The 21005-nt window shown below is 46.7% G+C and overlaps 2 protein-coding genes across 2 annotated transcripts in view; one reads left to right on the top strand and one right to left on the bottom strand.

Annotated features, from left to right (window-relative positions):
- The window catches only part of LOC117440371 (NHS-like protein 1), a 127564-nt gene extending 112098 nt beyond the window's left edge, over positions 1-15466 (top strand). Inside the window, 5 exon segments of the mRNA XM_034076700.2 lie at positions 905-1109; positions 3529-3660; positions 5379-8633; positions 9569-9701; positions 12412-15466. Of these exon segments, the coding sequence (XP_033932591.1) occupies positions 905-1109; positions 3529-3660; positions 5379-8633; positions 9569-9701; positions 12412-13237 (4551 nt within the window). The 3' untranslated portion in view covers positions 13238-15466.
- Positions 15467-16436: 970 nt separating this feature from the next.
- LOC117440372 (heme-binding protein 2-like) lies at positions 16437-20670 on the bottom strand. Its single transcript, XM_034076701.1, is given in 6 exon segments — positions 16437-17857; positions 18379-18443; positions 18445-18560; positions 19209-19344; positions 20240-20380; positions 20607-20670. Coding segments are annotated over 5 exon segments (579 nt in total). The 5' UTR covers positions 20318-20380; positions 20607-20670; the 3' UTR covers positions 16437-17673.
- Positions 20671-21005: the final 335 nt, after the last annotated feature.

Below are 21005 nucleotides of genomic sequence, written 5' to 3'. Positions count from 1 at the left end.
GGCCGTCGATGAGCGTCGTGTTGCCCTACTCAGATTGGTGTGTCCCGCACCGTTGTGTCACACCTTCCGCCGCCGATTCAACATGTTGAATCAGGAGGTTGTCGGCTAAAGGCCGTCGGCCAAAGAAATCACTCTGATTGGCTGTTCAGCTTAGCGAATCAGTGCATGAGAAGCGAAACGGAAGTGAGGGACCCAAACAAACTATTAAGAAGGCAAATCTGAGATTTTATTTAACTCCAGCTCTCGACACAGGTTCGGGAAAGTGTTGAAGTGTGTTCATACTAGGGCTGCACGATATATGGTGTTGTGACGATAATCGCGATATGCGCATGCACGATATTCACATCGCGCAGACGTGCGATTTTTTTTTTTGGACTTGCGATATTAAGTAGGTAAATTAACTCAAACACGTCATGGTACAATTATTTTGCTGCTGGAAAACTTGCGCGGCTCTCATGTCAGGGGTACTTGAGTGTGTGACATGCAGGCTCTGCAAAAAAAACGTCTTTTCTTCAATTCCTGTATGTTTTCATATCGCGATATATATATCGCAGGGGGGGGGAAATCGCAATGTCAGTTTTTTGCAATATCGTGCAGCCCTAGTTCATACGTGTCAATTTAGTCTGTACAGTCAAATACCGCTCTACTCCATTCTATAATATTGTATTCCCACTGTAATTGTGTTCGGTTTTTAATTTAAAATCACAAAATATTTGTTTTCCAATGTCTTTCATCTCTTTCCCTGTGCATCTCCTGTCGCTTTCATTACCGTATTTCCTTTTTCCATACTCTTCTGTACATTTCCTCTCTTCCTCTTTCTATCTCTCTTTTCAATCTCTTTCTCTATCTCCTTGCTCCTCTTCAAGTTATACATCTTGTTAACCCATTATTTTTCTGCCTTTAGTCCACAGCATCATCAGCGGAGGACGACAAATCTCAGCTGTCCATGAGGCCCCAGACCCCCCAGGAAGGCGTTGAGGGAGAGGAGGGGTACGAGGTTGACGGAAAGATTGTATGGAACAAGGGCGCACCCCTCCCCACCCCGGAGCAGAAGATGAGGCTGGCGGCTCAGGCCGTAGCCACAGACATCGTTGCTATCAACGTCACAGGTATGACCTCATCGCAAACCTGTCACATAACCATTCTTTTCCCATCTCTCAATCAGTAGCGAGTAGCGAGTAGCGACCACTCTCATCAGTGTGTGTAGTGGGAAACAAATCTCCTGATCCTCTAGTTTCATACAAAAAAGCAACGTAGAAAGATGTATTTACTAGATCTGGTCTCAATCATCCCCTGGTGTCTATTCAGTAACATTAACCCTGCACCTCCCATCATACATTGTGTTGTTTGTCATCAAGGAACTTTCTGACTTTTTAAAACATTTTAAATCACTGAGACTTTGATGAAAAGATCAACATTATTTTAGTCTTTTTTTTTTTTTTTTTAAATGAGATTACAAGGTCAAAGCCTAGAATACAGTTGCAACCTATATACAGCAGCTGAGCTAGATGGGAAATGTCAGTAGTTTTTATGTCAGAGTATTGGACAAATACAAATGATGACCTGGTGGTGGCGCTATACTATAAACCAGCTATCATGTTTATTGAAATACAGTTTTTAATCATTTAAAAACTGCCATATTAACATATTAAATCTTCAGATTCTACTGGTCTTCTCAAAATGTCAGACTGTTCTTTTAATTAACCCTCTGTGGATGAGTGGATTATAGACTGATCAATTACTGTATCCATGCATCCACAGAGGAAAACCTGTGTCAGTCATGTCATGGCGTCGGCCTCTCCTCCTGCACCTCCGTGTATATTCTCTCCTTCCATCATGCTCCATGCAGGCTGACCTTCACCTTCCCTTATGCGCGTGTGAGCGAGTGTTTGTGTGCCAAAAATGGTTTGACAGCTCCTCCAAGGGTCAGGGCTTTTCACTGACTCGATGTCAGATCAGGGCGAAACACAGCGAAACGTGTCGATGCAATACCCCTGTTTGCATGTCACCATTTTCTGCGCTATCGACCACACACACAAAGAAATAACATCTCATTCTGCCAGTTCTGGTCGTTAGGAATACACTGTGGCATGTCTGATGCTTCACAAAGTCTTTTTGTATGACATATACACAGATGAGCATCACCTCAAACGCAGTTCAGTATCAACCTCTACATTTAAAGTGTCGTCAAAGGGAATACAGCTGCAGTCCTGTCGTCCTTCAGACACTAATGACAGCTTCATGCGGTCCCACTCCACACAAAGCACTCGTCTCCTGTCACATTACATTACTCAGAAGGAGAGAGGAAACACATACTGACACTCAGGGATGTTCCTGTCACTTTGAGGAGGAATGTGATAGACACTATCTGCCCCTCATATCAATTTCTATTTCCCTAACGCCTGCTGGCTGTCACCAGCTAGCCACATTGCAGAAGGAAGAGCGGCTCCTTATAAAATGTTACTCTTCCTTCAGGGAGGATGGGTTGAAAGGGAGGAGGATGAATGTGTGTGCGTGCATGCTCCTACTCATATCTGTTCTGTGCATGTGTGTTTTTGTGATACGGGCATGTATTTTACATCTCACATTTCTCACATATATGTTAACACCTCAGTTGGGAATTATCAGAAACCTTCAGATTAAACGTGTACGTTTTATTTTTGAAGCCAGTGTTTCCATTAATGGCCATTATATGTGGCTGGTGGAAGAAGAGTTAAAGGTGGGGTAGGTCATTTTGGAGAAACCGGCTCGAGTGCGCTAGAATTTGAAAATACACAGCCGGAAAAAATCTGCCACTTCCTTACAGAGCCCCTCCTCCAACACACACGAACGCACACATGACCAATGAGGGCACGAGATAAGTTTGTGCCCCGATGGAAGGCTGACAGGCAGGTTGGCCATCCAGTTACTTTAGCCGGGCCGTGCGTTTCACAGCACCACGGCTTCCACAGATGACATTTTTCAATGGATTTTTTGTCAAAGCACTTAAGATATTCATTGCTATCGGGATGTTAAGAGCATTCCATGGAATATAACAAAAAGTGTATCTCGAGCCGGTTTCTCAAACTTACCTACCCCACCTTTAAGGGGTCAGCTCACCCTAATCATAGTCAAACAATTTATCTTTCTTTTCTTTTTTTGCTTTATAATACAATACAGAATTTTTTATGTGGCATTTGCCCAGAATTGGTTAGCCTATTAGAATGGAATTTGATTTGTGGCGCACGCGTTGATTTACCAGCCTTTCAAAATCCTGTATTGGTTGGGCAATAGTTGAAACTACATATTAGTCCTTACAAAACTCAAACTTGGGCAAAGAAAGACAAAACGATATGCCTCGCTAGATACCACTGAAGGGAACTGTTTTGTTTTGTTACATTTCGTTAAACTGACAATTAAGGTCTCTCTACCTGCTGCATGTTAAAACTTAAAAACGTTCTGCATGTTGTTGAGTTTGTTCCTTTCAACTAACCGACTGCTCTTTGCCTGTGTGTCCGCCTGCGTTGCTCTCGCCCTCCCGGCTACCAGGGGCCGTGTTTGACCGGCAGGCCACCGTCCGGCGCTCCCTCATTAACTCGGACACCATGTCCCGCCGGCCCAAGAAGGTCAAACGCAGAAAGACTATATCAGGGCTGCCTGACAACTTCAACCATGAGCTAGGTATGGATCACTGTGGGGAAATATGTTGCCCTGTACTGTCCACAGACCTGTACCAACACTCTGGACAAGCATCCCTCCTTCTTTCACTACTTACTATAACCTTACTCACTATGCATTTGTGCCTAATCCATTAACTTTAAACATTAAGTGGAGAATGAACTCACCCGAAGGGGAGGGAGAAAATGTCACATGCAAGTCCAAAGTGTTGGATCGGGGCCCTGCAGATGTTCAGCTGTTTCAGTTCTTCATACAGAGTGTCCTCATTTGCTCTCCTCCACCCTTTTGAACTGTACCCACAGCCATTATGACATTCTTTTCAATTGTATTATTTCCCCCCCTTTTTGTCCTTACATTTGCACTTTTTTAATCTAATTTTAGACGTTTTTCTCATGTCAGATAATAAAGGTTAAGTGCAGTACCATTGTTATATACATATTGTGCTCTAATCGTTCAGCTTAACTATCGGCTGTGCTGCTTCTGTGAATTGTGTCTCTCTGCCTTAATCCTAGGGCTATATATTGATAATCTGGCATGTGTCCCATGTGTTTTATACTTACCAACATGTACTGATTATGAGACCCTGATCAGGGAAAACCGTCCCCCCCAACCCTCGTCATCTTTCAGAACATATAACCCTCAAGCGCTCCAAACAGATGAGGGTTAAATAACAGATATGAAGCTCCAGTAGACTCCTTAGTATCCTTAGTCACACAGCGGAGAGGGGTGTTAAGCGTGCGCTAAGCTTCCTAAGCTGACACTGCTGTTCTGGCTGATGTTTAGTTACACATCTCTGATCTGTAGGACAGCAGACATATCTAAGGAGAATGTCATTTCTCTTTGCGATAACATCACCAGGGCTGAGAGTAAAGGAGCTTTAGAGTGTGGTTAGTGACCAGCTGACGACAGCCTCTGAATGTCATGATTACTGGGCCGGGGTAATTGTCCCAGTGCTTCATCCCTCCCTCTCCTTGTACAAGAGCTGCCTGCGAAAGTAGACCTGCAGCTTAATCTATCGCAGCAGCAGCAGCAGCAGCAGCAGCAGCAGCAGCAGCAGCCAAGCTGTCACTCCAGCTCTTAGCAAAGGAGGAAGAGAGTGTGTGAGAGAGAGAGAGAGAGAGAGAAAAGAGGACGCAAGAGTGTGTGTATGTTTTGGAATACGAGCGTCAACAGGAGAGGCACCACAGATGGGAGACACAATAGACATCATATCCCCTTTTACAACTCATTCTTCAAATTGTTTGTTTACAAGCCGGTGTGTTCGGTGTGTGTGTCTTTGTGATATCTGCATTTCTGTGTGCTGTGTGCTCTGTCCCGTGTCAGTGCATGACCATGTCAACGCTGTGTATGTCCGTGTCCATGTATGCATTAGTTGGCTGCCTCGCAACTAAACAGCTGCCTGTCCTGGACCCCAGGGTATAATTCGCTTTTCTGTCGGACTGAGCCAGACTAGGAGAGGAAGCTTAGTGAGGAGTCTTTCTGTCTCCCCTCATATCCTTTCCTCCTTAACGAAGAAGACCAGGAGTTATTAACGCATGTGACGGTTACAGCAAATCAAATGAATTATCCTCCATGTGACCACAGTTTAGCTGTCCGGGCAGAAGAGCAGACGCATTGTGGCTGAAGTTTTAAGAGGGGAAATATGCTTAGTGGTGCTCGAAGAGAAAACAAGATATTCTGATCGATAACATGTTTTATTTTCCTCCTCCCTTTGACAACAGCAAAAGGAGATCTCCGGCCGCATTCCATGTTCATCCCGGGACAGTACTCCACCTTGGGCAGAGTTGGGAGCGTCAACTCGATGCTCCGACATTCGGTCACCAGAGACTCCGGCTGCCAGACAGAAGACGTGAAGGTGGTGCCCCCGTCCATGAGGAGGATCCGGGCTCAGAGAGGACAGGGCATCGCGGCTCAAATGGCCGGCATTTCTGCTTCCTCCTCAACAGGAAGTATATCCGTCTCGAGCAGCGACAGCTCGGGGATCATGATGCTGCCGCAGTACAACAGAGATCTTTCTCGTTTTCACAGTCTGCCTCGACCGGGGGCCAGAGTGTCTCTCAGTGCAGACCCCATCTACAGCAGCACCCCCATGAAGTCAGAGGAGCAAACTACGCCTCAGAGGCAGATTGGGAGGCTGCAGGTTGACGACACGGTGGTGCACATGAGAAATGCCCCACGGACAGGCACCCTTCCCCGGCCCAAGTCTCAGGAACTGAGGGGGGCGAAAGCCAGTGATTGGGGGGGTGGCCCAGCATGTGTGGTCTCCCCACATGCTGCCTATTCCACCTCCCTCCTCCCCAACGCCACCCTGTCCAGCGCCTCTGAGGTCATTATGCTCAACACCTCTGGTCCCTCCCCTTCCTCCTCTTACCCCACAGCTCATCCGCTCAGTCTGGCTTCCTCCACCAACACAGACCCCATGAGCCCCAGCCCAACCTCTTTTACCCACAGTTCCACCTGCCCAGCCTTGGCCACCTCGACCCCCACTCACCCACTAAGGGATGGCGGTCTGGTGGTCGCAGCACCGGCCAGCGAGTTGGGGCACTCTGACAGCAGTATCCACAGCCGCAGCACCTTGGCGCCCACGCCGCCCTCCGGACTGCCCGAGGAACAGTGGATCTACGACACGCCAGAAAACATGGTGCTTCCACACCGCACCTTGACCTCCAGCTGCTCCACTCCCATAAACCAGCTGTACGGCAGCCTGGACCACTCCTCCAGGACTACTACTGACTCCAGCTCCCTCTATTCCCAAGACAACGACGGATACTACACCTCCATGCACATGGACTCAGGCCTGCGCTCTCGCAGCCATGGCAGTGGGCACGGAGCGGCGCCTGCACGGGCCACCAGGCACAGCATGTACGAGTGCCGGGAGATGGCCAATCAGGAAGACACTGGAAGCTTGTACAGTGACCGCTCGCTGTCACGGAGCATCTCACTCCGCAAGTCCAAGAAGCCTCCGCTGCCTCCAGCACGCACAGACTCTCTCAGACGTAAGAGCTCTGTGAAAAAGCCCCTCGGAGGCGTAAGCGCCATCAGCGGTGCTCAGGAGCCAAACGGAGCCATGCTCAATGAGACTCTAATTGCCAGCTTGCAGCAGAGCCTGCAGATGGGTCTGAGAGGAGGGAAGGGGATAGGGGCTTCGCCTTCCTCCCCCTCTCACAGCCCATGCAGCGACTACGATGACCCTTGGGTGCTTCGGCCCCGCAGTCAGAGTAGCACCAGTGCCTGTAGCTCTGCAGCGTCACTTTTAGCTAATGCCAACTGTGGCGGCGTGTCTGGCGTGTATTCGCTCTGCCATGTGACGCCTGCTCAGAGCGACACCAGCAGCTTGCGCTCAGACTATGCTGATTCCTGGGGCTACTACATGGACTACCCGCGTAACCAAGGAGACCAGAGGGCACACTCCCCTCAGGCTCATGGCACAAACACCATGTTGGCCGAGGCTCACCCCGGAGAGTTACACAACGGAGGTGAGATCCTGAACGGCAGCCAGGCGCCTGGAGCTCCAGGGCAGGAGGGAGGCGTGGCAGCGAAGCCCAAGATGTCCACCTCCTCCCCGGACCGGGTGCACAGACTGACCTCGCCGTCCAGCGGCTATTCCAGCCAGTCCAACACCCCCACAGCTGGGACCCCCGTCCCCTCGTTCGTCAGGTCCATGTCTCCCTCGGGGACCCGGCCCAGGCCCAGGGTGCCCGAGAGGAAGTCCTCTCTCCTCTCCTCTGTGTCCATGTCCTCCTCTTCCACCTCCCTCTCCTCCAACACCTCCGACTCAATTAAAAGCTTCGGAGCTCCTCCCCCACCACATCCACCCTTGCCACTCCTCTCCTCCTCAGCTCCCACCACCCCTCTGAGCCCACCTCCATCCTTTCCTCCCCCTCTACCGCCAAGCTCCATCGCAGGCCCTCCTCCTCCTCCAGCTCCCCCGTTACCAACCACTCCCAAGGGTCAAACACAGAGCCCACCCCCTGCTTGCTCCACCTCCCCTGATTTCCCTCCTCCTCCATCCCCTGATACACTATTCCCCTCCAGTTCATCCTTCAATGGGAGCTTCAGTCCTCCACCTCCCCCGCCTATCCCCTCTATGGGGCCGCCTCCGCCTCCTCCATTGCCTGCTTTTGTCCCACCTTTCTCCTCCCCAGCCGTTCCTAAAGCAGCTCTCTCCACCAGCCCTACGAAGTCACCTAATCCCCTGATCACCCCGTTTGCGCTGCAGAGCGTTCAGCTCCGCTCCGTCAGGCGGCCCGAGAAAGAGATGAACGGCACGTCAGGCCACACAGGGCTGGACCTCCTTCAGGGTCTCAAGCCCCTGCAGAAGTCTCACTCCCTGGAGCATCCCACTATGCTGTCAAACGGCTCCCTAGAAGAGGATTCTCGTAACTCCTCACCATCCCCCGTCTCAAAGCTCTTAGAAGACTTCCCTTTTGACTTCAGTTTCACAGAAGACACGACAGATAGTGCTGTCGTAAATGGACAAGCTGAGGATCAGAGTTACTTTGTCTTACACAGAAGAGACAAAGCAGAAGAACAGGATGTATTGCCAAGCCCCCCACAGAGCTCTGAAAGCTCCCCTGTCAAACAGAAGCCCCCAGTCGTCTCCAAGAAACCCAACATGTCTTTACTCCACCAATTTAGCCCCCAACCAATCATTGAACAGATTCCATCTCAGCATGAGGGTACAACCAGCCCGTTGCAGACAGAAGACCAAGTGGATGCGCTGCAAAGACAAATGAAAGAAGATAACATAAGTGAGCAACAGGAGGACGAGGAAACTTCCGAGAGTCGTGAAACATCTCCCATAATAACCCAGGAGGAGCACACACCTGCTGCTGCCGGCCAATCAAGTCCTGACCATGCCGGGTATACCAACGGAGAGGCTCACGAAGAGGAAGAGGAAGAGGAAGAGGAGGAGGAGGAGGGAGATGGGACAAGTAGCACGACTGGATCCGTCAGCTCCAAGGAGGACGACACAGGTGAGTTTTACAGAAACCATTTTGCTCTCTAATGTTTTATTATTTAAAAAAAAAAAACCCACTCGTTTGAAATGGAGTCAATGAATTGTTGGTTTAGCTCATTTCCATAATCCCATATGGTTAGTCGTGATGCCACTGCCGGCTTGCTGTGCGGCCAACTCTCCAGGCAGCTGAGAAACGAGTGTTTCTTCCGAAGCGAACTTCAAACCTCAAGCTTTTAAAAACTGTGAAAATCGCTCAGGAGCCGCGGCTTATCACGGGACAGCCTCCTCTCTGACTCCCTGCTACCTTTCATATGCAGACATCTCTTGTGGTTACTGTCCCTTCCTTTTCCCTGCATTGCCCCCCCCCAACACACACACACACACACACACACACACACACACACACACACACACACACACACACACACACCCCATCCTCCACTGTCTACTCCACTTCCCTCCACCGTTAATCCTTCTTTCCAAATATCAATTTGTTTGCCTTTTCCTCGCCTTTACTCTTAATCTCAGTCTCCTACTCTCTCTCTGTCCTGCTCACTGTCCATCCCCTCTTCTGTCTGAGGTAAGGGAGGGGGGGGGGCTTCAAGTGTCCAGAAGAGGATGCTTTTCATGGTGGTAGGCAGAGGGGGAGGAGCTCCAATCGTAACAGAGGGGAGGGGAACGGATCTAGTGAGGGGGGGTGGGGGGGAGCGTAAAGTGAGACTGCCTGCAGCGGCTCAGGCAGTCGGAGCGCAGACGGGGGAGGAGGAGGAGGAGGGGAGGTGAGAGGAAGAGGGAGGGAACCTGCAGACAGAAAGAGAATGTAAGAAGACAGTCCAGCAGCTCCTCCATGCATCTCCCAGACAGCCAGGTTCATGCGACGGGACGCTGTCGAGGAAAGTGTGTGAGTTCCCTCTCTCGTTAGTGTGTGTAACTCGGATGTTTCTCTCTCAGGTGAGGTGTTCTTCTCCAGCGCGGCTGCACCGTCTCCCGTCCCGTCAGCCAACGGGGCCTCTGAGGAGAAGATGGTGACCCCGACTCCCACCCGGCCGCGGACCACCGAGGACCTTTTTGCCGCCATTCACAGGTACAATGGTGCTTCTTATGCTGTCTCTTCTCTACACACTCCAGCCTCGTCCCTCTGGACCTGCTTCAACTCCGAGTTGTTTCCCCCTCTAGTATGTTGTCATTGTGTTTCCTTCCCCCTCTTTCTCATCACCCACAGTATATCACCTTGGCTCCTTCTCCCCCCTCGACCCATGATATGTCTTCTTCCATCTCCACCCCCCCTCCTCTTCCTCGGCCCTCCACCGCTCAGTCATAACTTTACTCAGCGCTGTCCCGTCTGGAAGCATCCACACCTGTCACACAGCCGCTCTCTGGGGTCTTCAAGCCCTGAGTGGCTTTTCCTGTTTCTGGTGTCATGGAAACGAGTCACAAGTCGGTGCCAGTCATATTTTGATCACGTCTGCGTTAGCGAAGTCACATTTGCGTTGCTCGTTCTCAGCAAGAGAGAAAAGGCGAGTGCTTTATCCATTATTTATCTACTCGACACCCTCGGGTCCTAATCTAGGTTAGAGGCCACCGGAGAGATTTGTCTTTCTCCCTCTCTTTGCTTTCCTTCTTCCACACGCTGCTCACTGACATAGATTGCATACGCGTTTCAAAGGGAGCTCACGCATACATCGCTCATGCAGCGGCAGTCGGGGTTCTCTTGAGCACCACAGCATTTCATTTCACGGGGTTTTATTTCAGCGACAGATTGCCGATGTATTTACGGTGCACACGTCACGCGTACAAGTGTGATTTATTGTGCACTTTGATTGGATGGCAGTGTTGTGTACGCATGTGTGGGTAAACGGTGGCACTTTGTTTGTTTAGCACTTATGTTACTGCCTCTCTCGTGTGGCGCATATCGAATCATTTGACATATTGTTTATAACCAGGGTAGTGATGACTGGAGAAGAATGAAATGTAAACTTAGCTATTTACATTATATCTTTCATTCAATTATAATCCATTTGTGACATTTCAATTTAATAATGAATAGAATATACGTCAGAATGATCAGCTTCAATTTGATATACTTTATGTTTTATAACATTTATCTCATTCGATGTTTCTTTTTCACCTGAGACGCATTTCCCCTCCCCCTCTTACCTGTCCAATACTTTCTTTTGCCCTCTCATTCCCCCTCCATGTTGCCCCCCCGCTCTGGGAAAACCGAGAATGATGAAAACCCTGAATGAAATGTCTTTCCAGCTGCAGCCATAAAACACAACCTGTCTGGGGCAAATCCTCCAAAGCAAATGCAATACAGCCGGGAGAAGGAAGTCCACGGAGCTCTCGGACACGGGTCTTAAATTGCAGCCTTGTTTACTTCTCTATAACGGGGATTGGTATAACCTTATACTTGTCTTCACCAACCATGAGTTCAGTATGGAGCTGTGGTGTGACTGAGTTCAGGTGTGTGTGTGTGTGTGTGTGTGTGTGTGTGTGTGTGTGTGTGTGTGTGTGTGTGTGTGTGTGTGTGTGTGTGTGTGTGTGTGTGTGTGTGTGTGTGTGTGTGTGTGTGTGTGTGTGTGTGTGTGTGTGTGTGTGTGTGTGTGTGTGTGTGTGTGTGGTGCGACGGTCTTATGTAATGCTGATGGGCTAATGTGAGCTCTCAGGGGACGGCGCTAGACGGAGGTTGAATTTAGGGCGCAGACACTTACTTTGCAGTGTTTCTAAAACGACAAAGCAGTCTTGGATTTTCTCACAAACCATTCATACCCTCTCGTTTGACCTTCACGAGTATATTCTCTACACGTTTGCTGTCCTTCGTGTAATCATTTCTTTCTGAGGATGTTTCTCCCACTGCTCCTTTGACTTTTAGCATCGAATGGCTCTCACAGAATCTGTATTCATGCATTTATCTCTGTCTCCCCTCTCCTCTCTGTCTCCCCTCTCCTCTCTCCCTCCCTGTGCAGAGGGGGCATGCAGAGGGTGGGTTCCTCCTTTCTAGAGAGGTGCGAAGTGGCAAGTAGCCCCTTCCCTATAATTAGCAAACCACTGCAGTGGCGCTACCTCTGGATTAGCAACAGAGACCCCACAGTGCAGCCCCCTGGACCTCAGATTATTAACGCTGTTTTCCCTGCTAGCCCTAACCCCCCCCCCCCCCACCAGCCGGTGTAGGCTGAGTGAGTGGTGCAGTCAACCACTCTGATGCCCCCTGTTAAGAGGAGGCGGGATTGTCACTGTGTGATTGAAACTGCTTTGGGCACCTTTCCCAGTTTGTGTTTGAGCTTTTCTGCAGCGTCTGCAGCTTTTCTTCTAAAATCTCTTTAACCAAAATGTATAACTCTTTTTCTTATGACCTCCTTTTCTTTTTGGAGCATCCACGCCACTCACTGCTTATTGTTGTACCTCTTTAAGATGTGTGCTGTGACGCATAATTGCTGGGGGAAGTGCTGACGTATGGCAAATATGGGACAAAGATTGCGCCGCGTGTTTTAAGTTAAATCCTTTTTTTTGGAACATCTACACAGAAACAATGACCAAGCTGGGCTGAAGGATGCTTCCTGCTCAGTTGCTAAATGAAATCCCATACGCTGCAGCCTCCTTTGAATGTGAATGATTGGATCTGATGACTACTTCCTGACAAACTCTTGCATTTCTTCTTGCTCTTTCATCAGCTCAACAATTAGTTGGCCCTTAAATGATTTAACTATCAATTCAATAACCATCCTTGCAGTCACTCGCTCACTAAGCCACATTTGTAAAAACATGTCAATAATTAGATTTTCATCTTATCCTAGGTCGAAGCGGAAGGTCCTGGGACGCAAGGAGACGGAGGAGGACAAGTCCCGGGCTGGGAGCCAACCCCAGTCTCCACCGGCCACCCCAACTGGGGGCTCCCCAGTGATGGGGTCCCCGGGCATGGCGTCCCCGGGCATGGCGTCCCCGGCCATGATGTCCCCGGTCATGGCGTCCCCGGCCATGATGTCCCCGGTCATGGCGTCCCCGGCCGTGATGTCCCCGGTCATGGAGTCCCCGGCCATGATGTCCCCGGGCTCGACGTCCTCCTTGCCCCGCCAGACAGGCTCCATCCAGCGCAACCTCCGCAAGTCCTCCACCAGCAGCGACACCTTCAAGGCCCTCCTCCTGAAGAAGGGCAGCCGCTCAGAGACCAGCTTCAGGATGTCGGCCACCGAGATGCTTCGCTCCACCGGCCCTCGCACCCAGCGAACATACTCCGAGTCAGCGTTGGACTCTCCTGCTTCTTCTCCCTCCTCACTGGGGTCTCCAAACAGCCCCTGCAGCTCCCCAGGCCGCAGGAAGAGGGCAACAGATGAGTGGAGCCGCTACGACGCGTTCTCCCTGTCCTCGCCGACAGCATCGACCTATTCAATGAGCGGGTTCAAGTATGGGCGCTCCCGCACGCCGCCTTCGTCCGCCAGCAGCAAGTACAATGCCCGCAACCGAATGCTCAGCAGCCCAATGACAGTCATCTGTGAGCGGGAGGGGGAGCTGGCTGAGAGCGAGTACGGAGACCCTGCAGAAAGTCTGTCCGGACCCTCGGCTCAGACCCTGGCTGTACTCAATAACTCCAATGGCACTTTATCTGGAGAGAGCAGAAGTTAACGAGCAAGGAGCGCCCCTTCGATACAGGGAGCTAAACTCTATCATCATAACCAGGTAGCAGGCAGGAAGAGGAGCCAATAGCTGGCCCTCTGGAGAGAACTTCCTGTGCCACTCCCCCCCAAAGCCCGAAGGGGTGGGTGTCAGGTGCTGATGTGAGGTCAGAGGTCACGCCGTCATGGACAGAGCTGAACTTTATCTGAAGTGGACTGGTTGTGCTGCAGCTTTTCATGGATTCTCACATTTGTGTTGAAAGAAAAGTGTTTCTTTTACACCTGGTGTTTTAAGTATGTTTTCCATTTGTTTTGCTGTTTTCTTTTACTGCATCATGTCCCTAACACGCAGGACCTTTTACGTTTCTTTGAAGAACAAGGTTGGGGTGGTAAACTAAGATGAAGTGAAGGAATTGAAAAGTAACTTTGCTGCTGTGGTGCTACGTAGCTTGGCAATTGGAAAGGGTGGGATGTAGACGCTCGACTTGTGAACCTCCTCAGCTTCTGCTTCTCTTCTGTTGGCTCTGGAAAGTGTTTGAATGCACCCCCTTGTGCAAGTGTTGGCTTCAAACAGCCCATCACATTGTGGAAAGAACGAGAGGAAGTGGTACGACAGAGAGCACCACGGTACCTCTTAAAGGGGACCTATCATGCAAAATGCACCTTTGTACGTCTTTTATACATGAATGTGTCCCCGGTGTGTCAGGGAACTCAACCCTCTCTCTTCCTCCGTACCCAACATCTCTAAAAACGGGGCTACAACGGATCTGATACAGACTGATACAGATTTGAAAATAGTCTAACGTCAGTGACGAGGAGCTCCGCCTATATGGCCAACTCTCCACCAATCAGGGGAATGAGAGGTTGCCGTGGCATGGTAACATGATGCTGTAACTCGGCCCCTCCTTTGCAGGGGGGCGTGGTCAGCTGCAGCGCATGCAAAGACGGGTGGAGGAGAGCAAAATAGAGCGAAATGAGGCATGGCTATAATGCATGATCTGTTTGGTATTTTGAAAAAGAAAACGTATAAATATACCTTATATAGGTATGGCCCTACAATATATTATTCAAATATAGCATGATAGGTCTCCTTTAAGCTGTGGGTATGGCCAGGTTTTGCTTCTTGTTCTTCGGTCAGAGCTGGGGTGTTCAGTGGTCCGTAGAAAGTGCAGAGGGCTCAGAGCTTAGTGATGGCCAGGAAGTGAGAAACTGTGAAGTTTAGAAGACACCAAAACAGAAAATGTGTTCTAAAAACGCTCATAACATTTTAGTTTATAGATTATGCATTGTTCATAGGTCCTTTTCTTTGTGACTTTAAAAACATGTTTTAAAGATTGTTTTAATAAACAAGTGATGTCATGACTTGTGTTTGGGGGTTCAGTATGAATCTATACATGTAAAGAGGGGATGACATTAAAAGAGAAGCTTATGTTACTGTCCGGGTCTTGTAGTGTTCATGTTTGTTACCAAAGAGCTGAAAAATAATCTGGAAGTGAACACAATCTGAGTTTGGCTTCTCTAACACCACGCGTTGCGGTCGAGTCGTCGCTACATTTGCTGCGACCTACGAGAAGCTTTTTAGGGCTCGAATGAATTCTATAATGTTAACATTTCTGCTCAGTTTATCTTTTTGCAGTTTTATATGATTCTGTATGTAAATACATAGAGGACTTTTAAGTAACATTTTGACTTGTTTTCAAAGACTGTACATTTTTTAGAGCCCAGCGTTTGCTGAAAGGGAGTGGTTTCCTAATTGTAGATTATTTATTTTCACATAGCAGGGCTGCGATCTTAGTTCAGAGGTGATGGAGGGCCACATTTACTACGCTGATCCCTCCTGGCTGTTTCCTTCTTTTAAAAGTGCTTCATATAACAACAAAAATGCAATCATGTCAATATTTGTGCTACATCCTTCAACTGCCCTTAATCCGTAGCCATGCAAAGCCAGCACTGGTGCTCTCAGCTGAGTAAATGTGGTCTCTATGGAGTCATAAAGAGAGGAGACAGGCGTGAGACCTCCTAACAGCCATAACACCCCGTGGGTAATTACCTGTGACCAAAGTGTGTCTGAGACCCCGCTCGGCCATGATTGAGCACCTGGGGCTCCGAGCTTTGTCTCAGGACAGGAAAGCGTCTCAATCGCAGGCAGCTTGTGAAAAGACACGACAGAAAAAGTACTTGGAAGAGCTGCTGAAGCTCATGTGTATGTCTGTGTAATAAAAACAAAGTGATATTTAAAGAGATGGTTTCTGTCATTATTTTCTATAAGTGTGTGAGCCATCTGCCAAAACGCACAGTCTCATTAGTGCCATTGCCATGACACCCACACTCGTCCGTCAAGCCCCAGAGGGCCCACTCCCCCCACCCAAAGGTTATCAGTTATGTCTCCTTCTGGACATCCTATTAGGACACACACTCATTCACAGGCTCGACCCATAATAGACCTATCCAGTGACTGCAGAGTGACTGTCTGACTCACTCTGACTGCCCACGACTCACACCAGTAATATGTGGTGGATCCCAAGGGCACAGAAACGATGACCGCCCCTCAGTATTTATAATGAAATCCCTCCACCTCCAATTCAGCAGTGCCATCTGCTCTCACACACTGTGTCCATCTTGCCGTCAGATAATTCAAGTAACAATATATACACATACTGACAAACCAAAATGTCCATTTCAATCCCACCCAACAACCTGTACACCAGTCCAGAAAGTAGTTTTTTTTATAATGGTCCCCCTTAAGTCCGGAACTCTTTTTAAATATAAGGGTCCACCCTCATAAAACATTCTTTTTCATAAGGGTCCCCCTTTAGATAAAACATACACATGTGTTTAAATGTTAGCACCATTATACATTTGCTATCTGTAGCATAGTTTCACCTCACTGAGCAGGGACGGTGAGATTGATTTGACCGGCGAATAACAGATATATAGTGTGTGTTCAGAGGATAAAAAAAAGATGTCAGATCTGCTGAGTGTCTGAACATGATATTGGGAACATTTGCCACAAATAAAAAGAATGACTCAGCAGACATGAACCAACAAGAGAGCCAGAGGAGAAGGTGAGAGGACGAAGCTTACAGTGTGGAGTAGATCACCCTGCTGGTGAAAGGTCTCAATGATCAGTGTGTGGAGGACGGCCTGCACTGTATCCCCTGCAGATCAAATACACCACCACACTCCAGTGAAGATGTAGGTACAAAATATCAGAAAAGTCAATCATTTAATGCAGAGGTATTAATAATGAGATCATACATTTTTACATTCTTAAACATCATATTTCCCACGATTCATACTTCAGTGCAGTGCTTACGTCACCAATCCCTCACCAAGTACCATGCAGGATTCAAAACACACAACTTCTAGTATATAATAAGCTCTTCATAAAATGATTGAGGTAATGCACATGTTTTCTTGATTTTGCAAGCATGACTGGTCTAGATTTAAACCAACTCCCTCACTCATCACAACGAGCGTGATAAGGTGACAGAAAGAGAAGTCAGAGATCAGATTTACCAAGTCACCTTCACAGCAGGTACACTGACTGATAAGGGAAAACCTGCTGTCGGAGTGAAAGGAGAGGCTCACAGCAACACAATACGAGCATTTGTACATTGAGATGGGTTCTGTAAAGATTCCTCTTGTCTACACTGGATGCAAGAGATTTCTTTCTGGGGTGATTTCAATGCAAGTGATGGCCGATTTATTTTTAATTTAAAAAAAATGTTTTAAACAAATATCTCTCTTGCCTCTCTAGCCTTTTCTGAGCTGCAGTGAGACAAAAAGAAACCCTTTAGATTGGAGGATAGGAGCCTAATTACACTATCTCTGACTGTTAAAGCATCATATCGGTTAAGGCTCAACTTCGATTGCATTTGTTCGCAGTTGCATCATTAAGCATTCTCTTGGCAACTCTAACAGACAAGAGGAACCATTACATTGCAATTATTGCTTTCAAACAAAGGAACCTACCCTTTATTTCATCAGTCTTTTCTATTTAGGTAAACAAAAATTGAATTCTCACATAAAAAAAATCAATTTGTAATAAAATAATGAAGAGGCACGTGTGGTTTTTGTCATGACAAGACGCACCAAATGAGGAATGTTTTCTGACTAGTTGGCGCCACCTACTAGTAATATTGAACTATTGCATGCAGTTTTTCCCCAGGGTTTTTATTTATTTTTTTATAAAATGCTATTGTAATAATTTGTTAGGACTCTTTGTCAAGACCATCAGTAAGTGTACAATTCAGTATCTTTTAGTCAAAGGAAATAAAGCAGAACACACAAATTAATATACAAAAAGTATTTAGTCAGTGTGACCTTCCATTTTGTTCCACATACACAATAGGTATATTTTTTCCCTCATGTATTTTTTGTTCTTCCATGATGTGGTTATGTAAAGCTTGGAGTGGTCAGAGCTTAGTGTAAACATTAAACATATTATTCCTGCTCCTTCTTCAGGATCCACACCTCGTTCCTGCGGTGGGTGAGTTTGAAGGGACTGTCATACCCGGCTACGTAGAAGGGATGGTCGACGTATTGAACTGCGTCCCTCTTCAGGCTCTCAATAACTTTCAGAAGCTCTTCACGCTTAATTTTCTCATTGGAGAAACCCCCATATGTCCTGAAACAATAACAAATTATCTAAACTTAAAGGTCACCTATTATGCAAAATCGATGTGTAAAGAGATTCTGAAAGTTTCAGGAAAAAAGATTCTCTCTTTTTGTCCTGAACCTTTTATATAAAAACCTTTCTGAAAATGAGCTGATCAAATTTTGCCCACTTTATAATGTCATAACAATTTGTTTGGCTTGTGTAACCATTAGCCAATCACCAACCAAGGTAACGCCCCTCTGCGAGATATTTGGTTAAAAATAACACAATGGTGCTCGAGGAGGAGATTCAGGTGATAAGGTGAGGGGGGGGGGTGGTTACCTTGGCTCCTTATTTTCAACTAAAGTCACAGAGTTTGGTATTTCGAGCCAAACACTTCAGAGACATGTTTTGTATATATCTGAGACGTATAATATATTGATGAAACACAGTATAATAGGGGACCTTTAAGTCATGCACCTATGTTTCAAAATGTCCCCTGAAATGAGAAAAAACATGTATCATCAGTCGGTGCCTAAGCTGTACTCTACCTGACATAAGCTGTGAACTCTTTCCGCTGCTCCACAAACACGTCGGGGTCGCTCGGCTGCGGGGGGGGCGTCCTGATGCTCCTCTGGGATGTAGAAGGACACGGTGAACCGAGACTCACAAGCGGGGCCGGCTCCAGGGTCCACGCGGCACGACACAGGAGCCGTCATCTCCACTTTCACCTCTGACAAACAAGGCACGATCACAACACATTTTAGAAAAAGGGAATAAAAGACAAGCAGAACTCACATCTGCCTGCGAAAAATATATACAAGCACGTGAGAAATGTTCCGATTTGGTTGATGATCGGTTTGAAATGTATTCTATTCAGCGAAATGTGTAAACTATGTGTAAGTTGCCAGCTGGAGGATCTACATTTCACTACAGAAAGACACCTGAACAGATGGTGGAAACATAACACGATGTGTGGCAGATGTAGAGGATTAAACAGCATCAGCCTACACTGCAGTACTCAGTTCACACACTGTGTATTCTCATAAATAATGCTGCTGTAAACTGCCGAGTCAGAAAAGTCAGAAACTGCTGAGCAAGCACTAAAGTGAACTTTTTCCTCAGCTTTGTCTCCATGCCAAAGTCATCCATAACTTCCTTCTGCCACTTTAAACATTTTTTAACTGACTGATTGTGTTTTATCAAGTTTTTCTTTTTAGGTTTAAGGATCTAACACACGTTTCTTTAACAATAGCAAAGAAAAGCCACTTCCACACTTCCCTGAATAAGTATCGACAGAATAAATAAAGATGTATACAGCCTTAGATCAGGCTGTACATGCTTTATTTATTATACAACATTTTGACTGGATGAAACTCACTGTTTTGATTGTTGCCTTGAATGTATTTGAAGAGCTTGCGGAAGCCTGCGCTGAGGGCCGCGTCCCATTCCATACCACTCAGAGTGGTGCTCACCCAGTTTGTGGCAAGGTATGTGCGGATCTCATAGTCTTGTCCCTGCAAACACTCGTTATAAAGTAATCTGTTGATTCATTTTTTCGATTACCAATAGATCAATAAAATACCAGAAACCAGTGTACAATGATCCGTTTACAACATACTCTGAACTGATCAGGAGCCTTGCCTGTATTTCCATAGGGATTTTTTGTTATCCATGTAACAAACTGAATGTGTATGCGTTACTTTAAACTATGAGCCCACACATAGTTTTCATATGTCACATATTTTAGAAACATGATATACAAATAAAGTTTCAAAAGTTGATCTCTCATCAATAATATTACTGTTCTCCCCCTCCAGCATTACAGAACCTGACTGAATAGAGATTTAGATCTGCAAAGTCATGTTTGTTTCACACTCTGTCCAAAAGTGACTTAATCTAAATTGAATGCAATAAATAAATGCAGCAAGTTATCACAGTGGAGAATCTGGAACCAGCAAATGGTATACACTTAAACTGGATAAAATTGAGTTTCAAAACCAACTGATTTTCTGTTGATCAACTTGTCTTTAGCACTACAAAAACCTATCATTCACGACAAAACGACATACTCAAATATTTCATTTATTATAAAAATATTTAACCTGTAGCCTATTTCTAGTAGTTCATATGTATTTATCATCAACGTGTATTGTATAATCCACACGAGCCTTATCATTATTATTGCACTGTTTTCACTATAAATAAGTCTACTTTTTACACATTACATCTGCATAACCTGCTATACGAAACATAGAGATTGTGCATTCGCTGAAGGTTTGTCACTTTAAACTGTATTTTTCGACATTTCAGCACTACCTTTACTTACATCTCACATATTCAAAGAGAACAATCCACATCAGGCAAACATTTTACTGTCATTTGACACAATGACAACTGGAAAACATGTACCTCTTTCTTCTCTCCTTCTGTGTATTTAGGGTTCTGCAGTCCGGTTGAGAACAGAGCCTGTCCCACAGCTTTCAGCATGACTGGAGTGAAGGTTGTCCAAACTACTAAGAGTAAAATATCGGTGAACTCGTTTTCCAACACCTGCAAATTAATTGTTCATGGAAAGGCATTACAAAACCCCACAGTAACACCGGTTACATCAGGTCACAAGACGAGAACTCAAATACATCTTAGCTTATACAACTCTGCAAATACATAATTCACTCAATAATTCCGATACTGGGATGCAATTATTGACAGTACAATATATTCTCATCTCGTGAGATGTTAAATTACTGAATAAATACAAATAGAAATACATAAATACCTGTAACGTCAAACGCAGTCTCACTATTTGCAAGGGTGTGAATCCAGCGCGTTCGTTTTCAGAGCATCGCTTCCTGTTAAATAAACCTGCAATCTGATTGGCTGAGCGAGTGGAACTTCAAAATAAGAGTCCCTATCTTTTGTGTCAACAACACCGTGTAAATAAAGAAAAGTTAAACTGAAGTCACCATTTACACTTGTTTGGGTGTTCTTGAATCATGCAACAACGCGGTGCAGGAATTGATAAAAAGTATACGTTAAAAAATAAAAGAATACTAAAAAAAAGACTATCAAAGGGAGGGGGATACATTTGGCCGGCTGAAAATGCTGTTTTTTTAATTAATTTGTTGTACCCCTAGAACTTTTGCTAGGAAAAAAGAAAACTCCATATTCATCAAGA

Source organism: Pseudochaenichthys georgianus, chromosome 24, assembly GCF_902827115.2.
Source record: "Pseudochaenichthys georgianus chromosome 24, fPseGeo1.2, whole genome shotgun sequence".
Classification (NCBI taxonomy): Eukaryota; Metazoa; Chordata; class Actinopteri; order Perciformes; family Channichthyidae; genus Pseudochaenichthys; species Pseudochaenichthys georgianus.
The sequence above is the reverse complement of the archived record's forward strand: the minus strand, read 5'-3'. Positions and strand labels throughout refer to the sequence as shown.